The following is a 27,766-nucleotide window of genomic DNA, read 5'->3' as shown; positions in this document are numbered from 1 at the left end:
TAGGTTGCAATCCCTTTTCCCCGCTCCTCCAGAACCTCCTGCTGAGTTTCTGCTGCACTTTTCCCCATACCTGCTTGTATTTGCACACCCCATCCACGGCCCCACAAAGTCTCAAGACCTTCTCATCAACCTCTTCCTGAGGCTGGCCAAGATGGCCATCCACCAGACCGGGAGGATGACACTTGACTGGGAGGTGTGCTGTGACCATGGGGCCTCTTTCTGTTCTCTCATGTCTCTGAACAGAGTTTCTCTGGGAAGTGTACACTGGCTCCTTGGACTCCTTTGAAGAGCAGTGGATGCTGTCCAGGGTTCTCTGCTCAGTCTCCTCTTCTGGATCCCTTGTTTTGACTCCGGGGCCTCACTCCTGCCCCTGTTTTTTTTTCATTCTTTGACCTCCTGGAATCATTGTCTCTCTGTGGTTCCTCACCCTCAGAGGTAGGCCTTCATCTTATCCCAGTAACTGCAATAGGTACGGGGTTTGGGGGCGGGAGAGGGGAAACAGCTGTGAAGTTCAGAAGCAGATCCAAACTCCCCCAATACTTGGCAATGTCCCAAATCACAGGTTTGGCTTGGCCTCATCACTGATCACTAAAAACATTCATTCATCAACTGGACACTAGTGGCCATGGGAGGTGCTGCCCACACTGACTTTACAATCTGCCTGGAGTAAGAGGTGGCACAGAGCTGTATGGCTCCAGGAGCTTCACGGAGCATGCTCACCCCAGACCACAATGTGGGTAGCCCCGCTCAGGCCCTTTTATTCCCCCAAAACAGGGTCATAAGGGAAAGCCACACAACCCTGCTCACAGCGACTGAAATCGACCAGGGCTCTGTGGAAGCAGGACGGAGATTTTGGGAGGGCCACAAAGAAGGTAAATAGGAAAAGCTAGACTGAGAAGAGCAGCCAGTGGGAAAGGGAGGAGGGGGCAAATCCACCCCTCTGCAAAGGATTAGCAGAGCAGGAGGAATGTGAATAGAAGCCCTCCCGCCCAGATAGCTAAGGAATTTGAATAGCAGCTTCTCCAGGGAATGAGGGCTCCAAACTGGGACTGAGAAAAACATTTGATCTGAGTCAGCTGCCCGAGGAAAGTGCTGCGTAGGCCCTTTCCCGGTTAGAACAGACCCATTCTGACAGGAAACAGGCCAGATAGGTGCTGCCAAGGCGGCAGAAGCTGTATCTGGAGGGTTGGAGCCTCAGCAGGCACGCATCAGCATATGGAGCTATGCCAACTTATGCCAGGTCCGATCCCCACTAAGGGAAAGTCTAATGCACACCCATCAATCTCACTGGGGACCTGTCACTTCTGTGTGGCTACACCAGAATCCGACTCCGGTGGGAGGCACAGAGATGTGTGAAAACATTGTCTCAAAGCAGAAAAAAATCTCAATTGCCACAAAGGGATCAAGAAAAAGAGACGAGGGGTTAGGCCGAGAGATATGTATTGTATAAGTGCAAGTGTTCACCCAGAGCCAAAGCATTTCTATACCCGTCAATGATTCCTCACAACCCTATCGTGCAAAAGCTTTTCACAGTGAGTCAGTGGCAGAGACAAGAACAGGACTCAGGAGTCCAGAATCCTAGTGCTAGTCCCTGGCTTTCTAACCACAGGACCGTGCTGTGTAATATCCTCAGCAAGGTCTGCATTTTATGGCTGATGTCTACCTCTGCAATGGCCCTACTGAACCCCCTAATCCAAACAACCCCCAACTTTGGGGGATTTAAATATTGCCATCGATCATGCTGCCTGAAGGGCTGGGACAGCAAGGTTTACATTGCTCCCTGTGGAGATTTTGGGTCACAGCCCCTGCTTAGCCATTAACCTCAGCCCCACTGATGCCATGGAATCAAAGTCCTGGAAATTCTCATTAGGTTTTTCATTCACCATGAAAAAGGGGAAGATTTAGATCTAAAGATCCCATTGAATTCCCTGTGTATTAACTTTTTGTAATGCTAATTCTAGTTCCTCTATGCTCAGGACCTTCCTGCCTTGTAATTCTCTCTGGTTTGCCACCAACATGGGGTGTTCATTTGGGCAACTATGCTGATCTACTGAGATGGCAATTAAGGCATATTCAGAGCATTGCTGAAAGAACCAGACTGGCCAATGGCCCAGCCAACCACGTAGCACATTAGTTAGCCTCTTCGTTTTCAGTTTAAACCAATTTTTACGGAAAAATTCCCAGGTTTTACAAAAAATATTATTCTTTTTTTTCCACCAATTTTCACCCTTCTTTTGTATCATTCAAATATATAAAAAAATAACTTGTTTTATTAGGAAAATACAATACATTGCATGAGATATATGTATTACGATAATACATTAGTCTGTGTGTACATACAAAGCTGCCTGTTGAAGTAAGGTTCTGAATTAGTCTAGATACACACTAAAGAAACAGGCATGCTCGCAAGCTCTGAAGGGTGTGTGCATCTGAACATAGTGATGAATCTCACACCCACCACGTCCACATTTCAAGCAGATAACAATTTAAAGATGTGACACATTAAAATGGGAAGAAAACGAAAATCTGTATCAGAATATGTTTCAGAACACAAGGAAGTATTCGAAAGTTTTAAAAAAATAAGAAGGAGAGAAAAGGATGAAGTTGAGAGTACGTGCTGCACATGGTGTGGCCCAATTATTAAATGTAAATATTTATAGGCTAATCGTTCTAAGTCTACAACAGTAAACTGTTTATTCAAATGAAAAGTTTTATTTGGGGATTAGGGATATATTGTTTTCTTAAATTCACAGGTGGCATTGTGTTGGGTTCTGTTTTAGTCCTGCAGCAAACCACACTGATGAATGGAATTCAAAGCATTAATCTGAATACTTTCCTCCCTGTCTTTCTGTCCACCAAAATAAACCCTGATATTTACCCAGAAAAATTATTAATAGTTTTTTTCACTGATTTTCACCTGTTTTTGTTGTGGTAATAAACTGAAAAATTCACAGGAAAAATTAAATAAAATACAAACTGAAAACAAAGGGCCCTACACACCAGGGACGCAGGCCTAGACCCTCAAAGCTATTTAGTTCAATGGGAGGTAGGCACCTCATGCCTTTGAGGATTTAACTCCTGCAGTGACCCTCTCACTTCCCAGCAGCCTTGATGGAAGTTAAGGGCACTCGGGAATTGCTCAGCACATCTCACGGTCAGTCCCTCGAGGTGCCCAATTTTCATAAAACAGACACGTATTGCCTTGAGTAGAAGATTTTTGGCTCAGGCATGGAGCAGCTAAATCAGTACTAATTACCCTAAGCAGGGAAGCGGGGATTCCAGCGGGCTTGTATCATGCAAGCGTCACATAGGTTTAACACTAACATTTGATGTAATCCTGCACAACCGGCAATAAAAGAATTAACTGACACTCCATCCTTAGAGGTTTTTAAGGCCTGGCTTGACAAAGCCCTGACTGGGATGATTTCATAGAATCATAGAAGATTAGGGTTGGAAGAGACCTCAGGAGGTCATCTAGTCCAACCCCCTGCTCAAAGCAGGACCAACACCAACTAAACCATCCCATCCTGGGCTTTGTCAAGACGGGTCTTAAAAACCTCTAGGGATGGAGATTCCACCACCTCCCTAGGTAACCCATTCCAGTGCTTCAACACCCTCCTAGTGAAATAGTGTTTCCTAATATCCAACCTAGACCTCCCCCACTGCAACTTGAGACCATTGCTTCTTGTTCTGTCGTCTGCTACCACTGAGAACAGCCTAGCTCCATCCTCTTTGGAACCCCCCCTTCAGGTAGTCGAAGGCTGCTATCAAATCCCCCTCACTCTTCTCTTCTGCAGACTAAATAACCCCAGTTCTTTCAGCCGCCCCTCGTAAATCATGTGCCCCAGCCCCCTAATCATTTTTGTTGCCCTCCACTGAACTCTCTCCAATTTGTCCATATCCCTTCTGTAGTGTAGGTACCAAAACTGGATGCAATACTCCAGGTGTGGCCTCACCAGTGCCGAAAAGAGGGGAATAATCACTTCCCTCGATCTGCTGGCAATCCTCCTACTAATACAGCCCAATATGCCATTGGCCTTCTTGGCAACAAGGGCACACTGCTGACTCATATCTAGCTTCTTGTCCACTGTAATCTCCAGTCCTTTTCTGCAGAACTGCTGCTTAACCAGTCGGTCCCCAGCCCATAGTAGTCATGGGATTCTTCCATCCTAAGTGCAGGACTCTGCACTTGTCCTTGTTGAACCTCATCAGATTTCTTTTGGCCCAATCCTCCAATTTGTTTAGGTCTCTCTGGACCCTATCCCTACCCTCCAGCATATCTACCTCTCCCCCTAGCTTAGTGTCATCTGCGAACTTGCTGATTTAGTTGGTGTTGGACCTCCTGAGGTCTCTTCCAACCCTAATTTTCTATGATTCTATGACTGTCTCTGCCCCATGCCATGAGGCTGTTTGCTCCAACCCTCCACTCCTAACTAACCCCCAAACCCAAAATCATGGTGCTAACATGCCGCTTACTGTCGTCACACTGCTCACTCTGCTGGTATGTGAGACTCCTTTCCCTGCACTGCGGCTGCTGTCTGTTTAAACTGTAAGCGCTTTGGGGCTACTCTGCACAGCGCCTAGCACAGTAGGGCCCTTAGGCACTTCAAGACTAAATATGATTAATAATTGCTAAAGGATGTGGCCCAAAGAACTTTAGATTGTGTGGCTAAAAATCACTTCACTTTGCAGACTACTCAGCCATGGTATCTGCGCCCCCTCTCCTCCAGCCCCCTCTCTTCCACTGAACTCAGTAGGAGTCGAGGGTGCTCAGCATCCAGCAGGATTGGGCCCTTAGGGTGGAATCTGGTGATTTTTTTTTCCTATTGAGCCAGCTGGAGCTGCTCCTCTCTGGTTGGCACCGGCATCCCTCCATCCCCAAAAACGCCTTCAGAAAAAAATTCTGGCCCTCTTTACTCATCACTAAGCAGCAAAAAAGGGGGCGAGACCAATCTTTCCCCCTTTGCAAATTGCCAGGGCTTGCCTCCCAGTGATCCTCAAACTCTTCTGAGATTCTTTGTACCTAGGGTTGCCAACTTTCTAATTGCACAAATCCGAACACCCTTGCCCCATCTCCTTCCCCTCTGCCCCTCCCTCTGCCTCACCCCTTCTCTGAGGCTCACTCCATCCCCACCTCCCTCTGTCGCTCACTCTCCCCCACCCACCCTCACTCACTCACTCACTCACTCACTCACTCATTTTCACCAGGCTGGGGCAGGGGGTTGGGGTGTGGGAGGGGGTGAGGGCATCAGCGGAGGTGTGGGCTCTGGGGTGGGGCTGGGAATGTGGGGTTTGGAGTGCAGGAGAGGCTCTGGACTGGGGGATGGGGCCCAAGGGATTCGGAGTGTGGGAGGGGTCTCCGGGCTGATGTGGGGATTGGGGGGGGATGGGCTCTGGGCTGGGGTAAAGGCTCTGGGCTGGGGCCAGAAATGAGGGGCTCAGGTGTGGGAGGGGGATCTGGACTGGGGCAGGGGGTTGGGGGGGGAGGGCTCTGGCTGGAGGTGTGGGCTCTGGGATAGGGCTGGGGATGAGGGGCTTGGGGTGCAGGAGGGGGCTCCAGAGTGGGGCTGAGGGGTTTGGAGTGCGGGAGGGGGTTCTGAGCTGGAGCATGGGAGGGGTTTTGGGGTCCGGACTCCAAGCAGTGCTCATCTTGGGTGGCTCCCCACAAGTGGTAACATGTCCCTCGGCTCCTAGGCAGAGATGCGGCCAGGTGGTTCTGCACGCTGCCTCTGCCCACAGACTTTGCCCCTGAAGCTCCCATTGGCCTCAGTTCACAGCCAATGGGAGCTGCTGAGCCAGCGCTCAGAGTAGGGCGGGGGCAGTGCACAGAGCCTCCATGGCCATCCCTCCGTTTAGGAGCCGAGGGACATGTCACCACTTCCAGGGAGCCTCATGGAACCAGGTAGGGAGCCTGCCAGCCCCGTGCAACCAGACTTTTAATTGCCTGGTCGGAGGTGCTGACCAGAGCCGCCAGGATCCCTTTTCGACTGGGTGTTCTGGTCGAAAACCAGACACTTGGCAACTCTATGGTTGTACCACAGGAGTTCAAACTTCAACGCCTGGAGCACCTCTAGATGCACAGATGGACACTGTCACTCCCCCCTCAACACAGCATGCAAAGCTACATTGTCAGTAGCCACTGTAAATCAGTTAAAGAATGTCCAGACAAAAGGATTGCACCCCAGGGGTTGTCCGTGATATGCAGGAGATCAGACTAACTAGTACCTTCTGGCCATAAGCTCTATGAACTTATCTAAATCAGTGCAATATCTATGTGGTGAGAAACCCTAAGAGCATCCTGCTATACCAGACAACTTTTAGAGATCATCTTCGAATTGAGGGATCACCGATGATGATACCAGACAAATGATCAGTTTGATCATTTTTTTTTAGACATTTAGGCCCCATCCTCAAAGGTGTTTAGGAACTTAACTGCTATTGATTTCAAACCAAAATACCTTTGAAGGTCCATCTGGGCAGGTGACCAGATAACAAATGTGAAAAATCGGGACAGGGGGTGGGGGGTAATAGGAGCCTATATAAGAAAAAACCCCAAATATCGGGACTGTCCCTATAAAATCGGGACATCTGGTCACCCTAGGTGGGAAAGATTTCAGTGGAGAGAGGGCTGGAGGCAGAAAAACACCCCCTCTCCCCCTTCCAAATACCGTGGTGCCAGCAGGGAGCCTCAGCTGTGAAGGGAGCTCTCCCCAAACCCTTTGCGCCCTGGGAGAGCAGATCCCTAGTTACCCTCCGCAGAGATCCGATTCCTCCTGGGATGGTTCCGACAGCCACAGCTGGAGCTCTCCGCTCTCTTCCCCCACCCGACACACAGAGCAGGTCCCGGGGGAGAGATCCCAGAGAACTCCCCAAGGGGACTGGAGAAACTCCATTGCTCGCCCAGGCTAGCAGGAGTCGCTGGGAGGGGGAAGGCGAGGAGAGCAAGAGGAAAGAGGCTGGGATCCGGGAGGAGGGGAAGGGGACGAGTCGGGAGGAGGAGGGGAGGAGATGGAGGGGAAGGGGAGAAGGAGGGAGGAGAGAGGAAGCGGGAGGAGAGGCGAAATTCAGGCTGGGAGAGAAAACAGAAGGGTCCCTGTGCGCTGTGGGCGATGCGCCTCCTGGCCTTGGCCCTGGCCGCCCTGCTGGCCCAAGCGCCCATCCCAGGTAAGGAGCGGTGGGGAGCGGGGGCGGAATCTCCGCACGGCTGCCTCGCCCGGGCAGCGGACCCCTGTCCCCCGCGCTGGCTCTGGGAAATCTGCGTCTCGGGTTAAATAACTGGGGTGTGCGGGGCGCTTGTTCAAGGAGAAGTTACAGCCCCCTTGTGCTTTGCCCCGAGCCCACCCCGCGGACGGCCCAGGAGAGGGGGGCCCCGCTGCCCCGAGACGCGCACCCTGTGGCCGGGCTGAATTCGGCCAGTTTCTTGGCAAGGTTTTCGTTCGATCCCCCAAGCCCGGCCCGCTGATCCGACTCCTGCCCCGGACCCGCTTGTAACCCAAGCTGGGTCCCTGCGCTTTCGCAATCAATTCTTCAACGGTCTCTCTCGGGTCCGGGCAGCTTTTGCTCCGGTCATTTCAGACTCTGGAAGCTGTTGCAGATACTCGGCCCTAAACTCCAGACAATGCGTCAACAACACCAGGAGGAAAAGGAAAAGACACTGAAAGAGTTAAAAACCCACCCCCAACCCCGATTGTAGTTTGTGACGATTGTCGCTTTCTGTTTAACGGGGCAGGAACAACATACAGCTCACAGTATTTTTTTTTAAAAAACCATTACCCTCTTTACTAACCTTGTACCGTACTAAAGCTGCAGGAATTTTAAACCTCTAGTTTACTTTGTAATAGGTTTGCTGCTAACTTTTTGCATTTCTCTCAGCTTGGGCAATTGAAACTAGACTTGTCATTTTGACTTCTCTACTCAGTTCCACTAACACAAGCCTTGGTTGCTTCCTGCAGAAGGGGCGGGAGGATTTAATAAAAGATCATGTTTCCACTGAATTTAAGAATAAACCATGAAAACATGTATTGTCTGACTAGAGTTGAATCTGTAGCAGTGAGAGATTTGGGGGACAATTTTCAAATGCATCTAAGTGATGTGGCAGCCTAAGTCCAATGAGAAAGTCCATAGACTTTCGATGAGACTCAAAGTCCCTTTTGAAAATGGGACTTAGGCACTTTTGTCATTTTTACCGGTGATGTCTATGCTTTCCAGACATGGGGTTCACCTGGGCACTGCTGATTAACAAGAATTAATATTCTGATGAACACACCACTCCAAACCTGAACTTCAGAGTTTGTGGATATTCCAAGGAGGGATTTTTGTTTGTCTGGCTGAGAGTTCTGGATCTGCATCTGCCTTTCAAAGTTTTGAAAGCTGAATGGAGGTTCAGGCCAATCTCTGGAGCTGGGCTGAGAAGTTTTCTTTAAGAGAGGGGCTCCTTACTGGTGCTTACAAACTTACAAACATCTCAGTCCAACTGAAAACATCTGGTTGGTTGTTGTGATCTTTCTTGCCATATGCTAATTATTTTTATTAATTATTATTATTTTTTTTTAAATGGAGATATCCTATCTCCTAGAATTGGAAGAGATCTTGAAAGGTCATCGAGTCCAGCCCCCTGCCTTCACTAGCAGGACTAAGTACTGATTTTGCCCCAGATCTCTAAGTGGGCCCCCTCAAGGATTGAACTCAGAACCCTGGGTTTAGCAGACCAATGAGCTATACCTCCCCCCCACCCCCCAGGGGTATGAAAAAAACACTCCCCTGAGCGACATAAATTTGCCGGCACAAGCCCTCATGTGCACAGCGTTATGTCGGCAGGAGAGCTCTCTCCTGTCGGCATAACGCAGCTACACAAACGCTTTTACAGTGGCACAGCTGCATTGGTACACCTGTGCTGCTATACGCGTATACATGGCCTTAGCAGCAGGGGGAAATCTTTGCAAGATGTCCCTAGTGTAGACAGGGCCCTAGTCTTGCAACTAATCCACTATCCCAGGCTGCCTCCCAGTGAGCCAGGGAAAAAGGCGTTTGGGATATCCAAGGGAGACAAATGAAACTAAAGCATTGACAATTACAGCAGCCAGTTGTAAATAAAGCTAGAGCAGACAAAGGCCCTTAACAATTAGGAATGCTGCAATTCAGACAATGCAGACTGGAAATAAGGCATACATTTTTAACAGTGAGTAACTAGCCATTGGAACAACTTATCAAGGGTTGTGGTAGATTCTCCATCACTGACATTTATTAAATCAAGATTGGCTGTGTTTCTAAAAGCTCTGCGCTAGGAATTATTGTGGAGCGGTTCTCTGGCCTGTATTATAAAGGAGGTCAGACTAGATGATCACAGTGGTCCCTTCTGGCCTGGAATCTATGAATGTATGACATGAGTCCTGAATATTTGACTCATTTTTTTTTACTTCTTCCATGTACTATAAATAGTTCCCTTCTCAGGCAGTGGTAACAGCAAGACTAAACTCTTGTGGTGAGCTCTGTCTGTGCTGCAGCGTCATCCATGCCACATAGTTTTCATTCCCTGCCTTCCCAAATCTCTCCCCATTTGAAGCCGCAACCATGTAAAGTCTGCGAACCCAGAACTGTGTGTGCACGAGGGTCTGCTGCTCTCTAATTGATGGAGCATTCTCCTCTATTGGAAAGGAACCTGTTACAGGAGTATCCTTCACTTGGGGGCTGAGCCAAACCCACTTGAAGTCAGTGGGAGGCCTTCCACTATCTTCAATGGGCTTTGGATCAGAGCTTTCATTACCGTATATGTCTACAATATCCTCAGTTTCCCCAAATCTCCTACTGTTACAACTACCATTCTGGCTCCACTGGCTCCATCAGTCACTATGTTTGCTTGTTTTAAATACAGCATTACCTAACTCTGCTCGCAGCAGGATTAGATGACACGGTGGTTAAAATGCCAGTGGCTTCAAATACATAAAGTTCTCCCTATTGCTGTCCCCCCGGAGCAGCTCTGGTGATAGCAACAGCAGGAAGTTTTAGGGAACAGAGTCTGCTGTTGAGCGTTTGGACCAAATCCTACATGCCTTACCCATGCAACTAGCACTCTTGAGTCTATGGGCTTTCTTGCTTGGGAGAGGTGAGCTGAATTTGATCATTTCTTTGGAACAACCACAAAACCTATCAAAAAGCCAAAAACTTGGACATTAAAAAAAAGAAAACTTTTATACTGGGCCAATACTCAGGTAGCAGTGATCAGAGAAATTGGAGAAGTAGTACAAATTGCCTATGCAGGTCTCCGCCACGGCAGTATCTGAACTCCTCTTTTATATACTCTGTTGTGTATTTTTTGGCATTGTGTGCTGTCTAGTTTTAAATTACTCAAACAATGGTCTCTTCCTCTGGGATACTAGGCCACAATTAGAGCGAGTCAGCATTTTTTGAACAAAAAGTTTACACATCAAAAAAGGACATCATAAAAATGGTTTGCCCTGAAAAATGTCAGGATGTTTGAATAATTTCCAATAACGTTTTATAGTGTGTTCAACTGACTAAAAAACATGGTTTTGGCCAACCAAAACATTCAAACATTTTAATAATGTTTGATAAATAGGTAATGAAAATTTAGAAAAAACCCTGATATTTTTAATGAAACTAAATTTCTCATTTTTTGATCAGCGTTATCCACAACCGTAAAGATCTCATTTAGGGTGTGAGACAGCAGGCCTATTTTCATATCTCACTGTAAAGCACCTAGTTAGTGCACTGTTAGTGTTAGACAAATAAGTAATAAAACCATCATCACCTCAGGCTTTTCCTGCTATTCAGCCTAAATTTCCTTTTCTTTATTGCAAGCCGCTATTTCTACTCATATCCCAGCACAATCCGAAATAACCTCTCTCCTTGGGATTTACAACTTTCTGTGCTTATGCAAAGTTATCTTGATCCCTCAATTAATATCACTGATCCAGACTATGCCTAACTGGGTCAGACATCTTCTTACAAATCAATTCAAATAAGATCCATTCAGTATTATGAGATAATAAGGATATTTTTATTTTCCTCTCATTTTCTTTTTTTAAATGGTCCTTACTTTTTAAAACAACCAACCAACCAAATACAAAAAAGTAGAATGGTCTATAAAACAGGCCCAAAACAGTACAGGAATCCATGGTTTTACTGTAGTGTTTGGAGCCATTACTGTAATAGTAGTACCTAGCTTTTCTCAGCTGTAGCTCTCCAAGCACTTTACAAAGGAGATCAGTATCATTACCCCCATTTTACAGATGGGGAAACTGAGGCAGAAAGGGGACATGCTTTGCCCAAGGTCAGCCAGCAGGCTGAACCACCAATAGAATTCACATCGCCTGAGTCCTAATTCAGTGCTTGATTCACTAAGCCACCCTACTTTTTGAATAAAGTGTCTTCTCTTAAGTATCTGTGATATGTAACACTTTATTTAAAGTCACAGCCTACTAAAGTAAAATATATAATCACAGCACAACACTCAGTTTCACAGCTTAGTTATGCCCAAACAGAACTAGCACCTCTACTTCTAATACTCCTGCGACAGTAAATGGAAATACTTGACTTGCTTATTTTAAAGATAAGTATATGTTTGTGTTTCAGGAGTTGATGTCAGACAAAATCCTCTACCAAATGCTCATCCTTTCTTGGTTAACCTGTTCCTTGCTGATGTGCTGAAAAAGTAACTGGAAGGGAGAGAGCCATTCTCCCTTGGTTGCGTATATGCCATGATTGTTTGTACAAATGAGGCAGAGGCCAGAATAATACTTCACATTTTCAAAGTGCATTTCATCCTGAAGGACCCCAAAGTATTTTGCAGAGGGGATTGCAAGGACCACTTGCCTGCTGCTGAAATACAGCTAGAACTAGGGTAGAGGGCAGCACACTATTCGATAACACATTGGAGACAATCTGTGGAACTCATTGCCATAAGACAAGGCCAAGAGTTTTGTAGACTTCAAAAGTAGATCATAGCTAATGAGAACATCTATAGTTACATTAGAAAGGAAGAAATAGGAATATAATCTCTTGTGCTCCAACATATAAGTCACGCAATATCTGTCTGACAGGGTCAGGAAGCAATTGCCTGTATGTGTAGATATGCCACAACTGTCTATTACAGGATTTCTTCCACCTATCTCTGATGCATTTGGTACTGGCCACTGCTGGAGGCAGGATAGCAAATTAGACATAGCACTAGTCTGATACTGTTTGGCAATTCCTACATGGGGAAAGTTTAGGCAAGAACACTAGGGCAAATGTCATAGGCTCTTTAATATCCACCGAGAGCACCCAAGATTTCAGGGTTTAAAAGCTCATCAGAAAGTCTTTATAAACTCAACTGCCCAGACCCCAATTTATCTGCCTCAGAGTTACCTGCCAATCTAGCTGTTTGCTGATTCAGGTGCTTTTGTACTGCCATGGAAGGTTCTCATGATCCATTCTCTCTTTTGCAGATGTTTGCGAGGCTCTAAATGTGACAGTCTCACCAGGACCGACAGTGCGATACGCCGAGGGAGACAATGCTACCCTTTATTGTCACGTTTCTCAAAAGAGACGGACAGACAACTTACTTGCTGTCCGATGGGTTTTTGCCCTCTCACCCACACAGGAGTATCTGATGATCAAAATGACTAAATTTGGGATTGTCCAGTACTATGGAAATTACACCCACCACTTCCACAAGCAAAGACTTCGCCTTCTTCAAGAGAGACATGGAACAATATACAAATTCCTAATTCTGAATCTGCGGCCAGCGGATCAAGGCCATTATATATGCAAAGTCCAGGAAATTGGCAAGCACAGGAATAAGTGGACTGCGTGGTCAAATGGCACAGCAGCTACTGAAGTAAAAGGTGAGGATGCATCTGATGCTACTGAGTCTGATCCTGTTGGTTTTCTCCCCATGTCAAATTAATTCAGAAGATGCTTGAATTTAGGCTTTTCCCCCAAAAAAATCATTTAAAAATAAATCATATAATACTTAGCTTCATAATAATACTTATACCTCAGAACTGAAAAATTAAAGGCAGGACTTGAACATGTATAGAAATTCACTGCTGTAAATTTCTAGATCATTGCCTTAGCTGTTCAGCCAAAATGATGATAGTTAACAATACTTTGCACTCATTCAAGCATAGGTCTCAGAGAAATTTGCAAAAGGGACTAAACAATATTATCCCCATTTTAAACATGGGGAAACTGAGGCACAGAAAGAGTAAGTGATTTTCTAAAGGTCATACAATGAGTCAGTGTCTGCGCTGGAAACAGAAACTGGCTTTCCTGTGTCCCAGTTCTCCATTCTGCCTCTAGAAACCTCCAGAGAATAGATCTTCCTCATGAGTTTGCTTTAAGTTCTAGTCCCAGCTGGAAGCAGTTCAGGAGCAGTCTCTCTAATGCAGTTTTTGGATGTTCAGATCTAGTCTTGGCCTGAAAGTGGAAAAGCACTGATCAGAAGGTTCCAGAATTGCATAGAAAGATTGGGTTGAAGTCCAGCATAAAAATGACCTGAGGTGGGCCTTCCAAATCCAAATCCCACGCTTACAGCTGCCCCCCCACCCTTAATAGCGGGCCATATCAAAGCCCCTGATACAAACACACCCAGACTTTGAGAAAGGGTTGTGTTCTGGATTTGGATTTCATAGATTGGGCTCACGTCAGAAGGTAGCTACGCTCAACATTGCAGTGTCAATGGTGGCTGGGAAACGCTCCTCTGCGGCTGATAGACGGTCTCCTCATAGATGTGGGTGTGTGGTAAAAGGAAGTGTTGACTAAGTTCATTGGGTCCTGATCCAAAGACTACTGAAGTCAGTGGGAATCAGGCCCTAAGTTACTGGAACTGAAGGGTGTGAATGCCTGCACAACGTACGGGGGAATCACCAACCCAGCATAGAAAAACCTGTCGGATGAAAACTCTAGGGTTCACCTCATGGAATTTCCTCCAGCCCTGCTGGCGCTTGACTTGTTGGGTGGGTGTTTTTAAATTAAGAAGCTGCACTAAATATTTAGGAAAACGTATTCCTAATTAACTAGTATGTGTTTCTGGGGGGAAAATGAACCTGATTCCCCTCTTACTTATACCAGTTTTAGACTGATGGAGCTCCACTGACTTCAGCAGAGTTCCTCCTGATTTACAACTGCTGTGAGATCAGAATCAGGCCCAAAGGTCTCATTTCGTTAATATCTTGTGCCAGAGAAACCTAAAGCATGTTTCCCATGGTGCTAGCTTCATAGTTCTAATTAAGCTTCCTCCAGCATCTTTGTACTAATACACAGAGAGAGACAAACAGTGCAACAGACGATCTCTATTGATAGCTCATAGACATCACAAGTTTTTGCTTTGCTCTCTCACAGATAAAAGACAGAATATGAAAAAATATGATCAGAAATAAATAGCAGCTGCATTTTGCCCACTAATGTTTAAACCTGCCTTGATTAAAATCAGGAGATTAAAGTAATGCAATTAGCTACAGTTATTAGTAGCCGTGGAAGCTCTTCCAAAGATCTAGAGTTGAAGTTCAGTTTGGCTCAGTACCAAATTGTATTAATGTGAATTTTTTCAAAGGACATAATCTAAACCATCTGATCCTCTTGGACCTGCAAAATTTGGCAAGATTTCGGCAAGATTTTGAATGAGATTTTCCATGCTTCCTATATGCAGCCAGCCAGACATAATGTGAGAAGAGTGACATGAAATCTCAGATCCAAACAACCCTCACTTATTTTGGGGAATGTACAGATCCAAATCTAGATCTGTTCTTTTCCTCTGGCTCCTAGCTAACTACCCCAGATCTTAATTCCCCCAGTTTTTGGAGCAGTTCAATGCTAGATTTGCATTTCCCTCTTGGTGGTGTCCAAATATCTCTACTATTTTGGCATTTCTGCTTCAGGTCCTGGTCAAAATGTGAAAGGAAGCACAGAGAATGCAAATAGGAAAGGTACCAGGGGGCCGGGAGGAGGAGGGAAGAGAAGATTCTCACACTTCCCCAGACCACAGAGGAAGCTCGTGTTTAGTTTGAGTTTTGGCCAAGGATGTTTGTCTTAGTTTATCCAAGTGGTGTGTGTCCTCAAAGCAGGGCTCCACACCTCAGCATATCAACAGTGGAGTTCTGACCTTCCAGCTGCAACTGGATTTCCTGTAGAACCTGACATGGGCCCGATCCAACACCCTGTGAAGTCCATGGACGGACTCCCATGGACGTCAGTGAGCCGACGCTTGTATTAAAATAAAAAGCTCGTAGTAAATGGGTGAGAAGCCAAAGGAGGGCAGCAAAGGTGTTAAATGGTGACTTGTGAAAAGAACTGAGTTTTCACAGCCAGGAAAACAGATTGTAATCCATTGTTTAGGCTGCGCTACACGGCGCCCTCTAGTGACTGTGGCAGAGGACAGAAGTCATACAACAGCAACTGACTGGAGTCAGTCCTTTAGTTGAGTGATTGAGGATCTTGATTTTAGGGTCTGGAGTTCAAATCCCTGTGACAACCCCTGATGGTCGCCATTACAAAATGATTGGTAATCATGGCCCTAAAAATCCGCCTGTCCTGAAGGGGGAATTTTATTGGGAAACATGAAGTTCATGCATAAAAAGAGGACACTCACCCGCTGCAGAGCAGGTGAAATCTTAAGATTCAAAATCTGTAAGAGGAATTCCACATAAATCATGAGTCCGGCCCCAGAAATCATGAGATTTTAAAACAATCACAATTTAAAAAAAATACATTTTAGGTTCTTTATGTGCCTCCTGGTTTTTGAGTCACATTTTCCAGCTTTTCTCTGGAGGGCTAGAAATCCTCACAGCAAGAAAGAAAGCTGAGATTATCCTACAATCACAAGCCCCAGGGAGCTGGCGTTTGGGGAGCGGGGGGGACACCAAATATTGCAAGAATTGCAATAGAAGTCACAAGAATTAGCAACCCCAGATATTCCAAATCTAATCCTGGGGCCAAGTCTCAAAAGAGACCCCCTCTTTTTTTTTTGCACCGGGCTGAAGCAAATTGCTAGATCCAAGCATCTCCAGAACATGGTGATCTCCCAACTCTGGGTATTAGTCTTTGTAGCTCTGACTATATGTCAGGTGACTGGAGCCAGTCACAGTCTCTTTAATGACTCAGCTGTGTGCAATGCAACTTGACTGCATGTGTCATAACCTCATAGCCCTGCTGAGCTGTCAGGCGTCCAGCCCAGCTCCAGTCAGGGTTCCTACTGAGGCTTTTGGCAAGCCACGGTGGTGCCATGCCGACTCTCCTCCTCCTTTCCCACTGCTCCTCCCAGCCCTCATGAAAGAGCCAGCCACTGCTGAAAAGAAAGTGAGGAGGAGAGGTGGGCAGCTGCCTCAGCCTCCCACCAATGGGCAACTGGGAAGCAAGCTGTGGGCAGTAGGTGTGAAGAACTGGTGGCTCCAGGGCTGTGCTGGGGCATGGGCACTAGGTCTGTGTCTATTGAGGCTGTATCTATTGATGTGTAAGCAGGGTGTGTGGGGCACTGGAACTGTGCAGGACATCAAGGCTTTGGGCAGGATTGAGGTGGGTTCCTGGGCTGTGCACATCCAGTAGGAATGCTGGGTGACGATTGGCACTAGTCCTGGCTTCCCCTTGGCCTCTGGCATCATCTGCCCCAACATCTCCTATCCCCAAGCACTGAAGTCCTCAAGGACAATGACTCCCAAACTCTCGTTTCCCTTGCTCCTTTCTGCATGAGGGCCCATTCCCCACTTCCTGCTGCCCCCACCCCTTGATTCACACAGTTCCCACTGGCCCTCCTGTGCCACTCCCTGGACCCAGCCACCCTGCTGTGCCAACTGCCCCCAAGCCATCAGCTCTGGCTACCCCCAGACCCCATCCAACCCTGTGCTTCCCCCAGCTCCCAGGCTCTGCCTTTTCCTCTCCAATCCAGCCACAGTGTGGTGTCACCCAGAGAGCTGCCCCAAAAGCCCTGCCCATTTCCTTCTCCGCTTTTCATGCGCCAGCCTGAGGTTTCCAGCAGAGCCGGAGAATGTGTGTATTAAACAGACTGGGGGGCCTCAGCTACCTGCACTTGACAGTCCCTTTAGTCAGTCAGCGCGGCACAGGCTCAGTGAGAGTCGCCGTCCATACTTGGGAAGCGGGAGAGCCGCACTGCTGTGTAGGGGTCTGGGAAAGGAAGGGAAGCCTTGGCAAAAACCTTGCTCTGAATTCTGTGCCGTGAGGGGCGCATTGCCAAGCAACCAGCACTCAGCAGCAAGCCGGAGAGAGGCCTCCACGCCTGCTTGGCCAAACTGCATCCATTGTTTTTTTTTTTAAACTGAACAAAGACTTTTGCTCCTAGTGTGTGTTTTAATTAAACTCCGGGCTGGTGAAAGGGGCCATCCTTGGAGACTAGAGACCTCTGTAGATCCTGTGCAGGAAGCTCCATTACTTATGCCCTGTTCTCTCAGCAGACTACTTAGCCTGGTAAAGCCCATGGCCAGCTCCCCCACACCGTAGGGTGCCACCTGTCTGGGTTTTACCCAAACAGGCCGGTTTTTGGCTTCTGTGTCTGGGGACCATTTCGTGTTGCCAGGTGCCTGGTTTTCACACCAGCCCCTGCTCAACTGGGGCTGCTTCCTACCTGCAGGCAGGCTCCTTGTCAGGCCACAGCAGCTCCTGTCCCAGACCGGGAGCAGAGGGAGCCCAGCTGGGGAGGAGGAGGGAGGTGGAGATGATCCAACAAGCAGTGCAGGGAGAGGAACGAGTGATGGGGCGGGGCCTTGGGGGAAGAGGCGGAGCAGGGGGCGAAGCCTGGGAGTCCGGTTGCCAGCAATTAGAAAGGTGGCAACTTTTCTGCACACTTGGGGGACAAGGGATGTAAAGGAGAATCTCAGCTTCCATTTCATAGATTGCAAGGCCAGAAAAGACTTATGAACACCTAGTGTGACCTCCTGTATAGCACAGGCCAGAGCGCTTCCCCCAAAAAGGCTTACAGCAGATCTTTTAGAAAAACATCCAGTCTTAATGATTTTAAAATGATCAGTGATGGAGAATCCATCACAACCCTTGGTAAGTTGTGCCCATGCTTAATTATCCTTACTGTCAAAAATGCACACCTTATTTCCAGTCTGAATTTGTCTAGCTTCAGCTTCCAGCCATTGGATTGTCATACCTTTCGCTGCTAGATAGAAGAGCCCATTATCAAATATTTGTTCCCTGTGTACGTACTTCTAGACTATAATCAAATCACCCCTTAACTTTTTCTTTGTTAAGATATATAGATTGAACTTCTTGAGTCTATCACGATTAGGCAGGTTTTCTAAGCCTTTAATCATTCTCATGGCTCTTCTCTGAACCCTCTCCAAGTTATCAACATCCTTCCTGAACTGTGGGCACCAGTATCCCAGCAGCAGTCATACCAGTGCCAAATACAGCGGTAAAATAACCTTTCTGCTTCTACTCAAGCTTCCCCTGTTTATGCATCCCAGGATCACATTAGCTAGGGTTACCATATGTCCGGGTTTCCCCGGACATGTCCGGCTTTTGGGTCTTTAAATAGCCGTCCGGGGGGAATTTGTAAAAAGCTAAAAATGTCCGGGATTTCCCCCTGGACGGCTATTTAAAGACCCAAAACGTGACAGGGCAGCCGCGCTGGGGGAACTGTGGCAAGCCAGCGCCACCGGCGCCACTCACTTTTCCTCCCTGGGGCAGCGCGCCCCCCGCCCCCCGATCATCTCACCCTGCATGGATGTGGAAATCTGTCCCAGATTCCAGGCTGTCGTTAGCCCCTGGGGCAAAAGATCAGCAGAGGTTTCCAAAGGGAAGTTTACAGCCTTTGCTCAGACTCAAACATTTTCACTTAAAAAAAAAAAATACTCAAACCCATCCTGACACCCATCTGCTCTGTCCAGTTTTGCTGTTATCCCTGTTGAGGCCAAAGTGGTTTGAAAAATTAAAAACCCATGACACCATTGTGTTGCTTCCCCCCTGTGTTGCTCCTTAATCTGATGGACCTGCTGATAATGAATAAAGATGGATGCCCTGGGAGCAATGTGTCAGGCAGACAGTTTGTCAAGTAGGAAAGTGAATGCTGAAGCCCTCATAAAATGCAGAGGCTTTTCTTAACCTGAGCACTGATACCCTGTATGGGTTTGAAAGTGACAAGAGCCTAGTGACTGACCAGAGCAGCGCCAGGTTTGAAGTGACGAGGAGGGTCTGTGTCATGAAGTCTGCATTTCCACTGAGGACTCTTCCATCGCCAGGGTAGCGCTGGTGCAGGTCTGCCGCCTGGCACAGCAATGCTGAGAGGTGCCAGTGTAGACCCGACCCACTGCCCTCAGCCCCCACCCTGACCCTGTTCCCTCAGCCTCCCGCGCAGTTCCCCCCTGTACCTCCCACCCCGAACCCACTGCCCTCAGTCCCTGCCCCCATTCCAACAGCCTCCCCCACAGTCCCCCTGCTCCCCTCAACCCACTGCCCTCAGCCTTGCCCTACCCCAAATCTCTTCTTCAGCCTCCCCTATCATCCCACCCCCATCACTCCCCCTGCTGTCCCACCCCCTCAACTTCCCCCCATTCAAGTCCTGCTCCCCTCTGTCTCATCCCCTCCAAACCCTGTCCCTCTCCCCAACCCCCTGACCCTCCCCAGCCCAGCCCAATTGTCTCCCCCGCCCCGCCCCACTCCACTCTACACAGCTCTCTCTACCCTGTCCCATTCATGCTCCCCTCAGCCCCTACCCTACTCCCCCCATCCCAGTCCTGTCCCATCCCCCTCAGCCCCCCCCAGTCCCAGTCCTGTCCCCCTCAGTTCCTCCACCCTGCTTCCCCCGTCCATCCCCACACACCCACTGACTCCCTCGACCTCCCTCCCCGCAATCCCACTGCCTGGACCCACCCCCGTCCCACTCAGGACTTGTATGAAAAAGAAGCAATGGGCTTAAATTGTAGCAAGGGAGATTTAGGTTAGACATTAGGAAAAACTTCCTAACTGTAAAGGTAGTTAAGCACTGGACAAATTACCTAGAGAGATTATGGAATAGCAGTCATTGGAGTTTTTTAAGAGGTTAGACAAACACCTGTCAAGGATGGTCTAGTTATTACTCAGTCCTGCCTCAGTGCAGGGTTTTGACTAGATGACCTGTTGATGTCCCTTCCAGTTCTACATTTCTGTGATTCACACTGAATTGCCTTGTGCCACTGTCTAGTAGTAGTGGCACACAGTTCTCTGACATGCAGGTTTATAAAATTGTAGTTAATATACAGTTTAGAGCATAGCAATTTAAAGCTCTGCATGTTCAGACCAACTGAGCTGAAAATTGTGATCTTGTATTCAAAACTATTAAGATGTGGGCTGAAATAAAATCAGCATGAATTGCTCAACAATATCAATGGAATCAGCATTGCGCTGCTATATATTGTAAAACCTTACAGTGAAATCTTGCAAGTATTACATAGCACGCCGCCTTGCCCAAGTGGTAACTAAGCATAACATCTTCCGGTTTCAACATTCTTAACTTGTATCCCTCCTAGAAGTTGTTTTTTTTTCAAACACTGAATGCTGCTAAGTTATGAGTTTTAACAGATTTTTTTTCTTTTAAACCACAGCACTGAATGTTATTCTAAAATTGTTTTCCAAATATTCTTAAACTCCCAGTTTATCCCCTGCTGATGTTCATTGTGAAAAGTATTGCAGGTCTAATAATAATATTTGGCACTTTTGTAATTCACTGTCCAACATGTGTTTTGTGCCCTCCTCTGGTGGATTTTTAGAGGATAACTGTATAGCTACCAGCTAAGGGAGTTATATCTTGAACTCAAGTAGTAGAAGCTCATGCTTTTAAGTCTGGATGGCTCGGGTTCAATCTTTGGTGACTAGCTATGATGGAGGTTGCTACACTTATAATCCCTTTAATCAGAAGTTCTGAATATGCTTTGTTGCAGGCAGAACTAGCCTATAGTTAAGCAACCGAAAATTTAGAATGGGAAGTGTTGAAATGTTGGGAAGCCTTATAATTTTGCCAATGTGGAATGAACATCCCATCTGAGGGATGGGGGCGGGGAGAGAGGAGAGTGAGACAGGACCAGGAAACTGGGACAAGGAATCCAGAGCGGTAGTGCGGGGCAGTTGAAATCAGATGAGGAGCTGGGGCGGGTTAGACAGCAATAGGATAGACATAGACTGGCGGGGACAGGGAAGAAGGGTCTTTGACTACTTGAGACCACTCTGTTCTCCAAACATTTGATTCGCAGGAAGCAGGGGAGGGGGAGGAGCAGGGGGCGGAGCGTTCAGGGGAGGGGCAGAGTTGGGGCAGGGACTTTGGGGAAGGGGCGGAGTTGGGGCGGGGAAGGAGCGGAGTTGGAGCGAGGAAGGGGGGGAGTTGGGGCAGGGCCGAAGGCGGGGAAGGGGCGGAGTTGGGGTGGGGCCGGGGCCGGTGCCCCTTGGAGTGTCCTCTTTTTCCAGGACTGCAATATGGTAACCCTAACATTAGCCTTTTTGGCCCCAGAATGGCACTGGGAGCTCATGTTCAGCAGAATCACTTTCTAGCCCTTCTCTTGCAAAGAGCCAAGACAATGTATCCAATGCTGCAAGCTCGCTGCCCGTCCCTGGTTCTTCCCAATGATGCCAGGTTAGTCACAGCTCCTCACAGCCTCCCTGGGTTGGGATATGGGGCCAGTAAAACCATGGCCATTGTTCTGGGGGCTGTTGGGAAGATGCTGCCTCAGTTGTCAGCTGGAGCGAACAGCCCACACCAGGCTATCGCTGAGGTCACGGGGCTACTGGAAACTCCCTAGCAGCTGCGGCCTGAGGCTTAGCCCACTCCTCTGCCACTGCAGCCCCTGCCCAGAGGGCAGCTGGAGAGCAGGTGCAGCATCAGGGGCTGACTGAGCGCAGGGCTGATCCCAGCCCATAATCAATATTTTCTATTGCTTGCTTCTTCCTGTCCATTTCAGCTAGCCCAACTGGGTTAATGTGTTGTGGGCATCTCTGCTGGTGAGTCGTGAGGTGGGATGGGAAGGAGAGATAAGCGCTTTAGCAGATCAGTTCAGGGATGTATGTGCTGTCACTGTTCAGGGCAACTGCGCCTGTGTTCCCCTTTTATGGTCCATCAAGGCCACAATAGGCTCCCAGTCCCTCATCATCACCTATCTTAGTCAGAGACCCATGTCTCTCTCTCCCTCTGACTGGGGTTTTTCCAGACTGCACAGTTCCCTTTTTACACAGTGACATTTCTAGCAATCCAGACTGCTTAAGTAGGCCAGCTTGGCTTCTCTCCTCAGATGGTTAACTATGTAAGTGTCCACAGTTATAACTGTTACCACACAGCTCTTTCTAAGCAAGCACATTTATTCTTAAAGTGAAAGCATGACAGAGAAAACAATATAGAACCTATATCCATCACCCCAACCCCAGCCTCAGGCACCGGCAGGTATCAGTCCTTCCAGCCCTTCCCTAAGGCTTGGGGCCCCCCCTTGGACAGATGGGCCTCTCTGCTTGCTGGATCAGATGGACGATTCTGAGTCAGTTTAAACTCAGGTGGTTTAACCAAAAGACTTTCTTTATCTACTGGTCTCTAATGAATCTAATTTGAACTGGTGTATGCGAGCCTCTCCAGGAGGTGGTACCTCAAGGTGCTACAACCTGAGAGAACTTGTCTAATCACTCCCCATTGTTTTTAGTTCCTAGAGGGCTGAGGTCACCTTCCCCCTGGAATTATAGACAGTCTCTGGCCCACAATGATACCTAAACACAATACAGTAAGAGCTCCTAAAGACAAGGCAGGAAACTGTCATGTGTCACATGCCCGTTCCATGAGTATGGGGCTTTGTAGAAGTGGAAATGAGCATGGCTGTAGGAGAAGAGGACAAACGGGTAACATAGGTGGGGTGGGAGGAATGGGCGTGGGGATGCAAAAAAGGCAAATAAATAGAATTATGAAGGGCCAGTTACATTTGGGGTGCAGGCTAAATGATCCCCTCCCAAAAACCCTCCAGCTCTGTTCAGAGCAGTGTGATCTTACAGTCTTTTACAAGTGAAGCATGGCTTAAAATTGGCCATAGCATTTCTGGAATGAATTTGGAAAACTCCAGGGATCTGCAAAGTATTATGAGGAATGCATCCAAATAATGGAGAACAAGATCAGCCGGACTGTAGGGCTAGCGGCAAGTCAAATACACGATCATTTTTGTTCCTTATTCAAGCAGGTCAGATTGTCAGGCCCTTTCTGCTCATGCGACATTTCTCCGCACAGTTCACATAATCCACTTAAATATAGCCAGGCCATTAAAGAGATGTTTGTGTGTGCGTTTCACACATTGAACACTGTAATTTCCTGAATGTCTGCAAAACAGGCACACATGGATTCATGTGGAACACATGGATAGGGAATGAGGACATGTTCCAGGTAACTGGCAGCAGAACAAAGGCCACTATAAAATATGGGGGCAGGCACCCTTACAGACTGCTGCTCTGTATCTCTAATAGCCTCACAGGCTCATGATACCTGCAGTGTACAAACCTCTGAAAAGTCCTAAGTGACAGCTGTCAAGTTGCTGTTAACAGCTGAAGTCTGAAGTTCAGATAAGTTTAATTCTTCCAGGGAAGAAGGGGGGCAAATTTTGAAGTCTAGTCAGAAGGTCAAATCCTGCTCTCTGTATTTACAAGTACCGTTAAAAGCAATGACAGGGAATCAAAGTATTGGTGGTACTCTGCCACATGCCACCCGTACCCCCAGCTCTGACCACATGCAAGATGCTACTGTCCTCTTCTTTTCAGCCTCTCCTCAAGATACACATTTGTGATGCATATAAGAAGCCACCCTACTAAGAATTGGTTAGGCTAAGGAACAGTCAAGGATAGTTGATACTTATTTCATTTTAAAATAGATGTAATGTTTAGATGTCAGATGCTATCTACCTTTTTTTTGAGGGGGGGGGGGGGATTTAGGCACTTTTGAATATTCCACCCCGGCTTGTGAACTCGTTGGGGCAGGGACTGTATCTTTATGTGTCGACAGCATATGGCTGCTGATGGATTGCAAATAATAGTAGAAACGCCATATTTCAGAGTAGGTTGTGCCGCTCTTCAGCATATAACCCACTCTCTCCTTCCAATTCCACTTAGTGGTACCCTGATTTGGAAAATAGTGTGCATACCATCGATTTAGATAGTGACATTAAAATAATCTCCAGTCCATTCCTTATACATCATAATATCCACATCAAGATACTGTGTCTCCTCTATACACAGTAGCAGAGGGGAAGACTGGGCCTGAGTCATTCCTTGAAAGTGCCATAGTTAAGAAATAATTTCCTCACAAGAAAGCCAGGCTGTGAGCCTTCCTATGATCTTGTCTTCTTGGGGATAATTTCCACCTCCCAGCAGTTTTATCAAAGTATTGTTTAATCTTAACACTAGGAACAAAGCAGAACCCGAGAGAAGAGGTTATGAAAACAAAACAAGGTCCATACATGGCTCTCACACAGAGTCTTAGGTGAGCCTACCTTACCCCAGACACCTCAATCTCTGGGGTCTAGGTTCACCTTAGCTCAGCCTTGAAGGATTTTTTTCTAGAGAGAGTCTTTGAGCTCTTTTCCTGGCTTTCTCTCTCCCTTACTAATACAAAACCAGTTTGGTGAGCTCTGCAGAGGGTTGGAGCCAGAGCATCAAAGTGAATGGCTTCTGCCTGGTCCCTGAAGTGTGTATCAGGATACACACAGGCTCACCTCCTTCTAGCATAGGTGCTGGAGGTGCTGCCGCACCCTGGCTTGAAGTGGTTTCCATCATATACAGAGTTGATAGTTTGGTTCAATGGCTCTCAGCACCCCCACTATAAACATTGTTTCAGCATTGATGTGCTTCTGGATGCGTTTTCTGCCAAACCGACTTGTGAATTAACTCAGTAGATGCATGCAATAAACACAATAACCCGGTCAAGATACAATATGCATAAATTATTACAGGTAGCTCCAAATCTGCCACAATGATAGTTGCTACGGTAGCACTGAGAGGCCTGAGCTTAGATCCGGGCCCATTGGGCAAGGCATGGACATAGTACACAGTCCTTGCCCCAAACAGGCTACAGTTTAAACAGGAAAGATAAAGCACGGAACAAGAAACAGGCACAGAGAGGTGACATAACTTGCCCAAGGTCACATTGAAGAGCCAGCCTGAGAACTATGTTTTCCTGACCCTCATGCCAGTTCCCTGCCTGCTGGGCCGTGCTGACATACTCCCAAAGTACTCTTTCAAATATAGTCATTCTTCAGGCAGTTTGGCTGTTGGCTGATGAACAGAGCGTTAAGTGGCAAGCCATCAGAAAGCCATTCTCTGGAGAGCTAGGGCTGGGAGCCTCCTAGCTGGAAAATGATATTCTATCACCAGATTGCCGTTTTGTTGGATTTTGTTTGCTGGCAATCAGCGAGTAGGCTCAGCTGGGATAATCTCTCACATGAGGTTAGCCAGAGTTGTGGCATGGCTGCACATCTGTTTGGGGAGCACGGTGAGGTGCTGCCAGTCACAGCCTGGGGGTTCTAGTCCCGGCTGTGCGGCAGATGTATTCTGTGCCTTTGAACATGTCGCTTAGCCCCTCATGGCTGCAGTTTACTTCTCTGCACAATGGAGAATGTAGTTCTGTGCAAAGAGCTGTAGGTATCAAGTCTCAGGCAAGTCTGAAGTTCTTCAGTCATCCTGTGTCACAGTTCTCCCACCTGTAAAACTGACCTGGTAGCAGCATTCACTTGTGTGAGCGTGAGCTGTACTATTGTACAGACGGGAAGGCCAGCCCCTCAGCTGGAGTAGTTCCACTGAACTCATTGCTGCTCTCGCAGTTTACACCAGTTTGAAGATCTAAAGCAACGTAACTAAGTACACAGATCTGAACCGGTATTTCAGAGCCACTGAGATCTGGTCGATAATGACCTCTCCCCAGCTCTACTACATGCTTCTTGGTGAGCTGTGGCAAGTCACAATGTTTCGCTGTGCTTCAGTTACCGTTTCCGCAGAGCAGAAGTGAGGTTGGCCTGGCTCTGTCAGAAGTGGTATAGAAGGGTTTGCACATGCAGAAAAGGGAAACCTGTAATTGAAATAAACCACAGGGGGCTTCTAACACCCAGCCCAGAGCTCATTGTGATGGACTGAATGGGTGCTTGTCACAGGGTGGCTGGCTCATTGAGGGAGATGGGCCTCAGTCCACCTGTGACAGGCTTAACTCACCTCCCCAGGTGGGAAGAATGAAAGTCATGTGACTGGTGGGTCAGGTGACCAAATCAGGTTTCTTATAAAGGAGAGCCCTGAGGCACTGCTAACACTCCAGCATGGAGTGCCAGACGTGACAGACTCCTGGAAGGCTGTAGCTGGCTGAGGAAGCAGCTGCAGGCTGTAAAAGGGACCGTGTGAATGATAACCCAACACTGGGAAGGTGGGCTGGGGACTCCTGACTCAAGATCAGGGAACTGTGGAACCAACGGCCAGCTGGGGGTGTGAGGTACTGTGTGTATAGACTGAATAGGATGGATCCCCTCCAGAAGAGTTCTATTTTAAAAGGATATGGACTGGGTGGGTTAGTGAGGAGCCTTGTGAGAGAGGGAGACTGAGCCAGAGTGCTACAGAGCCACCCCAGGCCATGGGTGTGTGTGTGCTGAGGTGGCAGCTACCCTGGTACAATGCTTTTGTAGGATCTGCAGGAGTGTCCCATTCACCAGGACTGGCATGTCCCAGAAATATTTGGAAGAGTCCTGGCTGTTCAGGGGACTATGGAGTCAGCTGTGGAGCAAGACTAACCCTGCAGTGACTCCTTTTGCTTTGAATGCGGCTAGAACAATTGTCACATTATTGTACACTGTCATGTTGAAAAGGCTCCTAACTTGGTCAAACCCAAGTCAGTTTTCTCAGGAACTCTTCAAAGCACGTCTCCTCTGGGAGGCTACTTTATCCCTGGCGTTTTAGCACGAGACCTTTTTGTTTTGTTTTGTTTTGTTAAAGAGATCTTTGTTAATATGGATGTAACTGGGAAATTAATAAGGTTTTTTCCTTCTCCTTGTTGGCCTACAAACTTTCAGAATAGTTCACTTTGTGACAGAGATGAGGTTTGGGAAAGTACAGCCCCCAAGACAGAACTTTTGGAGAGTTCTGACCAAAGCAAAGCATCAGAATGGAAACATTTATATACAGCCTCAGCAACAGGGTTTGCTGCCATACTCCGCCTACCCCACAGAGCTGTTGCACAGTTTGATCAAGTAGTATTTGTCATGCACTCTGTGATCAATACTTGAAAGTCACCTGTCACCGTGCAATACGGTGATTAGATGTCCCGATTTTATAGGGATAGCACTGCAATTCGGGGCTTTATCTAATATAGGTACCTATTAACCTCCGCCCTTGTCCCGATTTTTCACAATTGCTATCTGGTCACCCTACCGTGCAATTGTCTGGTGGGCCAGCATGATCTGACCCCCACAGAAAAAAGGGGGATGAAGGAGGAAGAAAAAGGGAAGCAGGGAGAAAGTAGTAGTTATAAAAGGGGCATATCAGTATTTAATTTATGATCATCTACACCCAAATTGTTAGTCCCATTTCCCCATAAATTCTCTTACATCTCAGGCAAGTCCTCACTTTCCCAGGGAAGCAGGCCCCAGCCTGTGCCCACACTCACAAGGTAATTGCCTCTCCTTCTGTCCATTTCTGGTGCTGCTTGCCCCTTGGCTTTTCTCCAACATCCCAGTGTCATCTTAGGTGTTACCTCTTCTCCCCTCTGGAATGAGCTGGGTCTGGTTTATATAGTCCTAGACCCCTCCCACTCCCAGCAGCCTCTGAGGGGGCTAGATAACTGGAGTCA

At 47.5% G+C, this 27,766-nt stretch overlaps 1 protein-coding gene across 1 annotated transcript in view; it reads left to right on the top strand.

Annotated features, from left to right (window-relative positions):
- Window positions 1–7,040: 7,040 nt before the first annotated feature.
- Window positions 7,041–27,766, top strand: part of VSTM4 (V-set and transmembrane domain containing 4) — a 57,787-nt gene continuing 37,061 nt past the window's right edge. Inside the window, exons 1-2 of the mRNA XM_054035895.1 lie at window positions 7,041–7,164; window positions 12,447–12,845. Coding sequence (XP_053891870.1) covers window positions 7,110–7,164; window positions 12,447–12,845 — 454 coding nt within the window. The 5' untranslated portion in view covers window positions 7,041–7,109. The remainder of the gene's footprint in view (window positions 7,165–12,446; window positions 12,846–27,766) is intronic.

The sequence above is a fragment of the Malaclemys terrapin genome, chromosome 7 (genome assembly GCF_027887155.1).
Source record: "Malaclemys terrapin pileata isolate rMalTer1 chromosome 7, rMalTer1.hap1, whole genome shotgun sequence".
NCBI lineage: Eukaryota > Metazoa > Chordata > Testudines > Emydidae > Malaclemys > Malaclemys terrapin.
The sequence above is the reverse complement of the archived record's forward strand: the minus strand, read 5'-3'. Positions and strand labels throughout refer to the sequence as shown.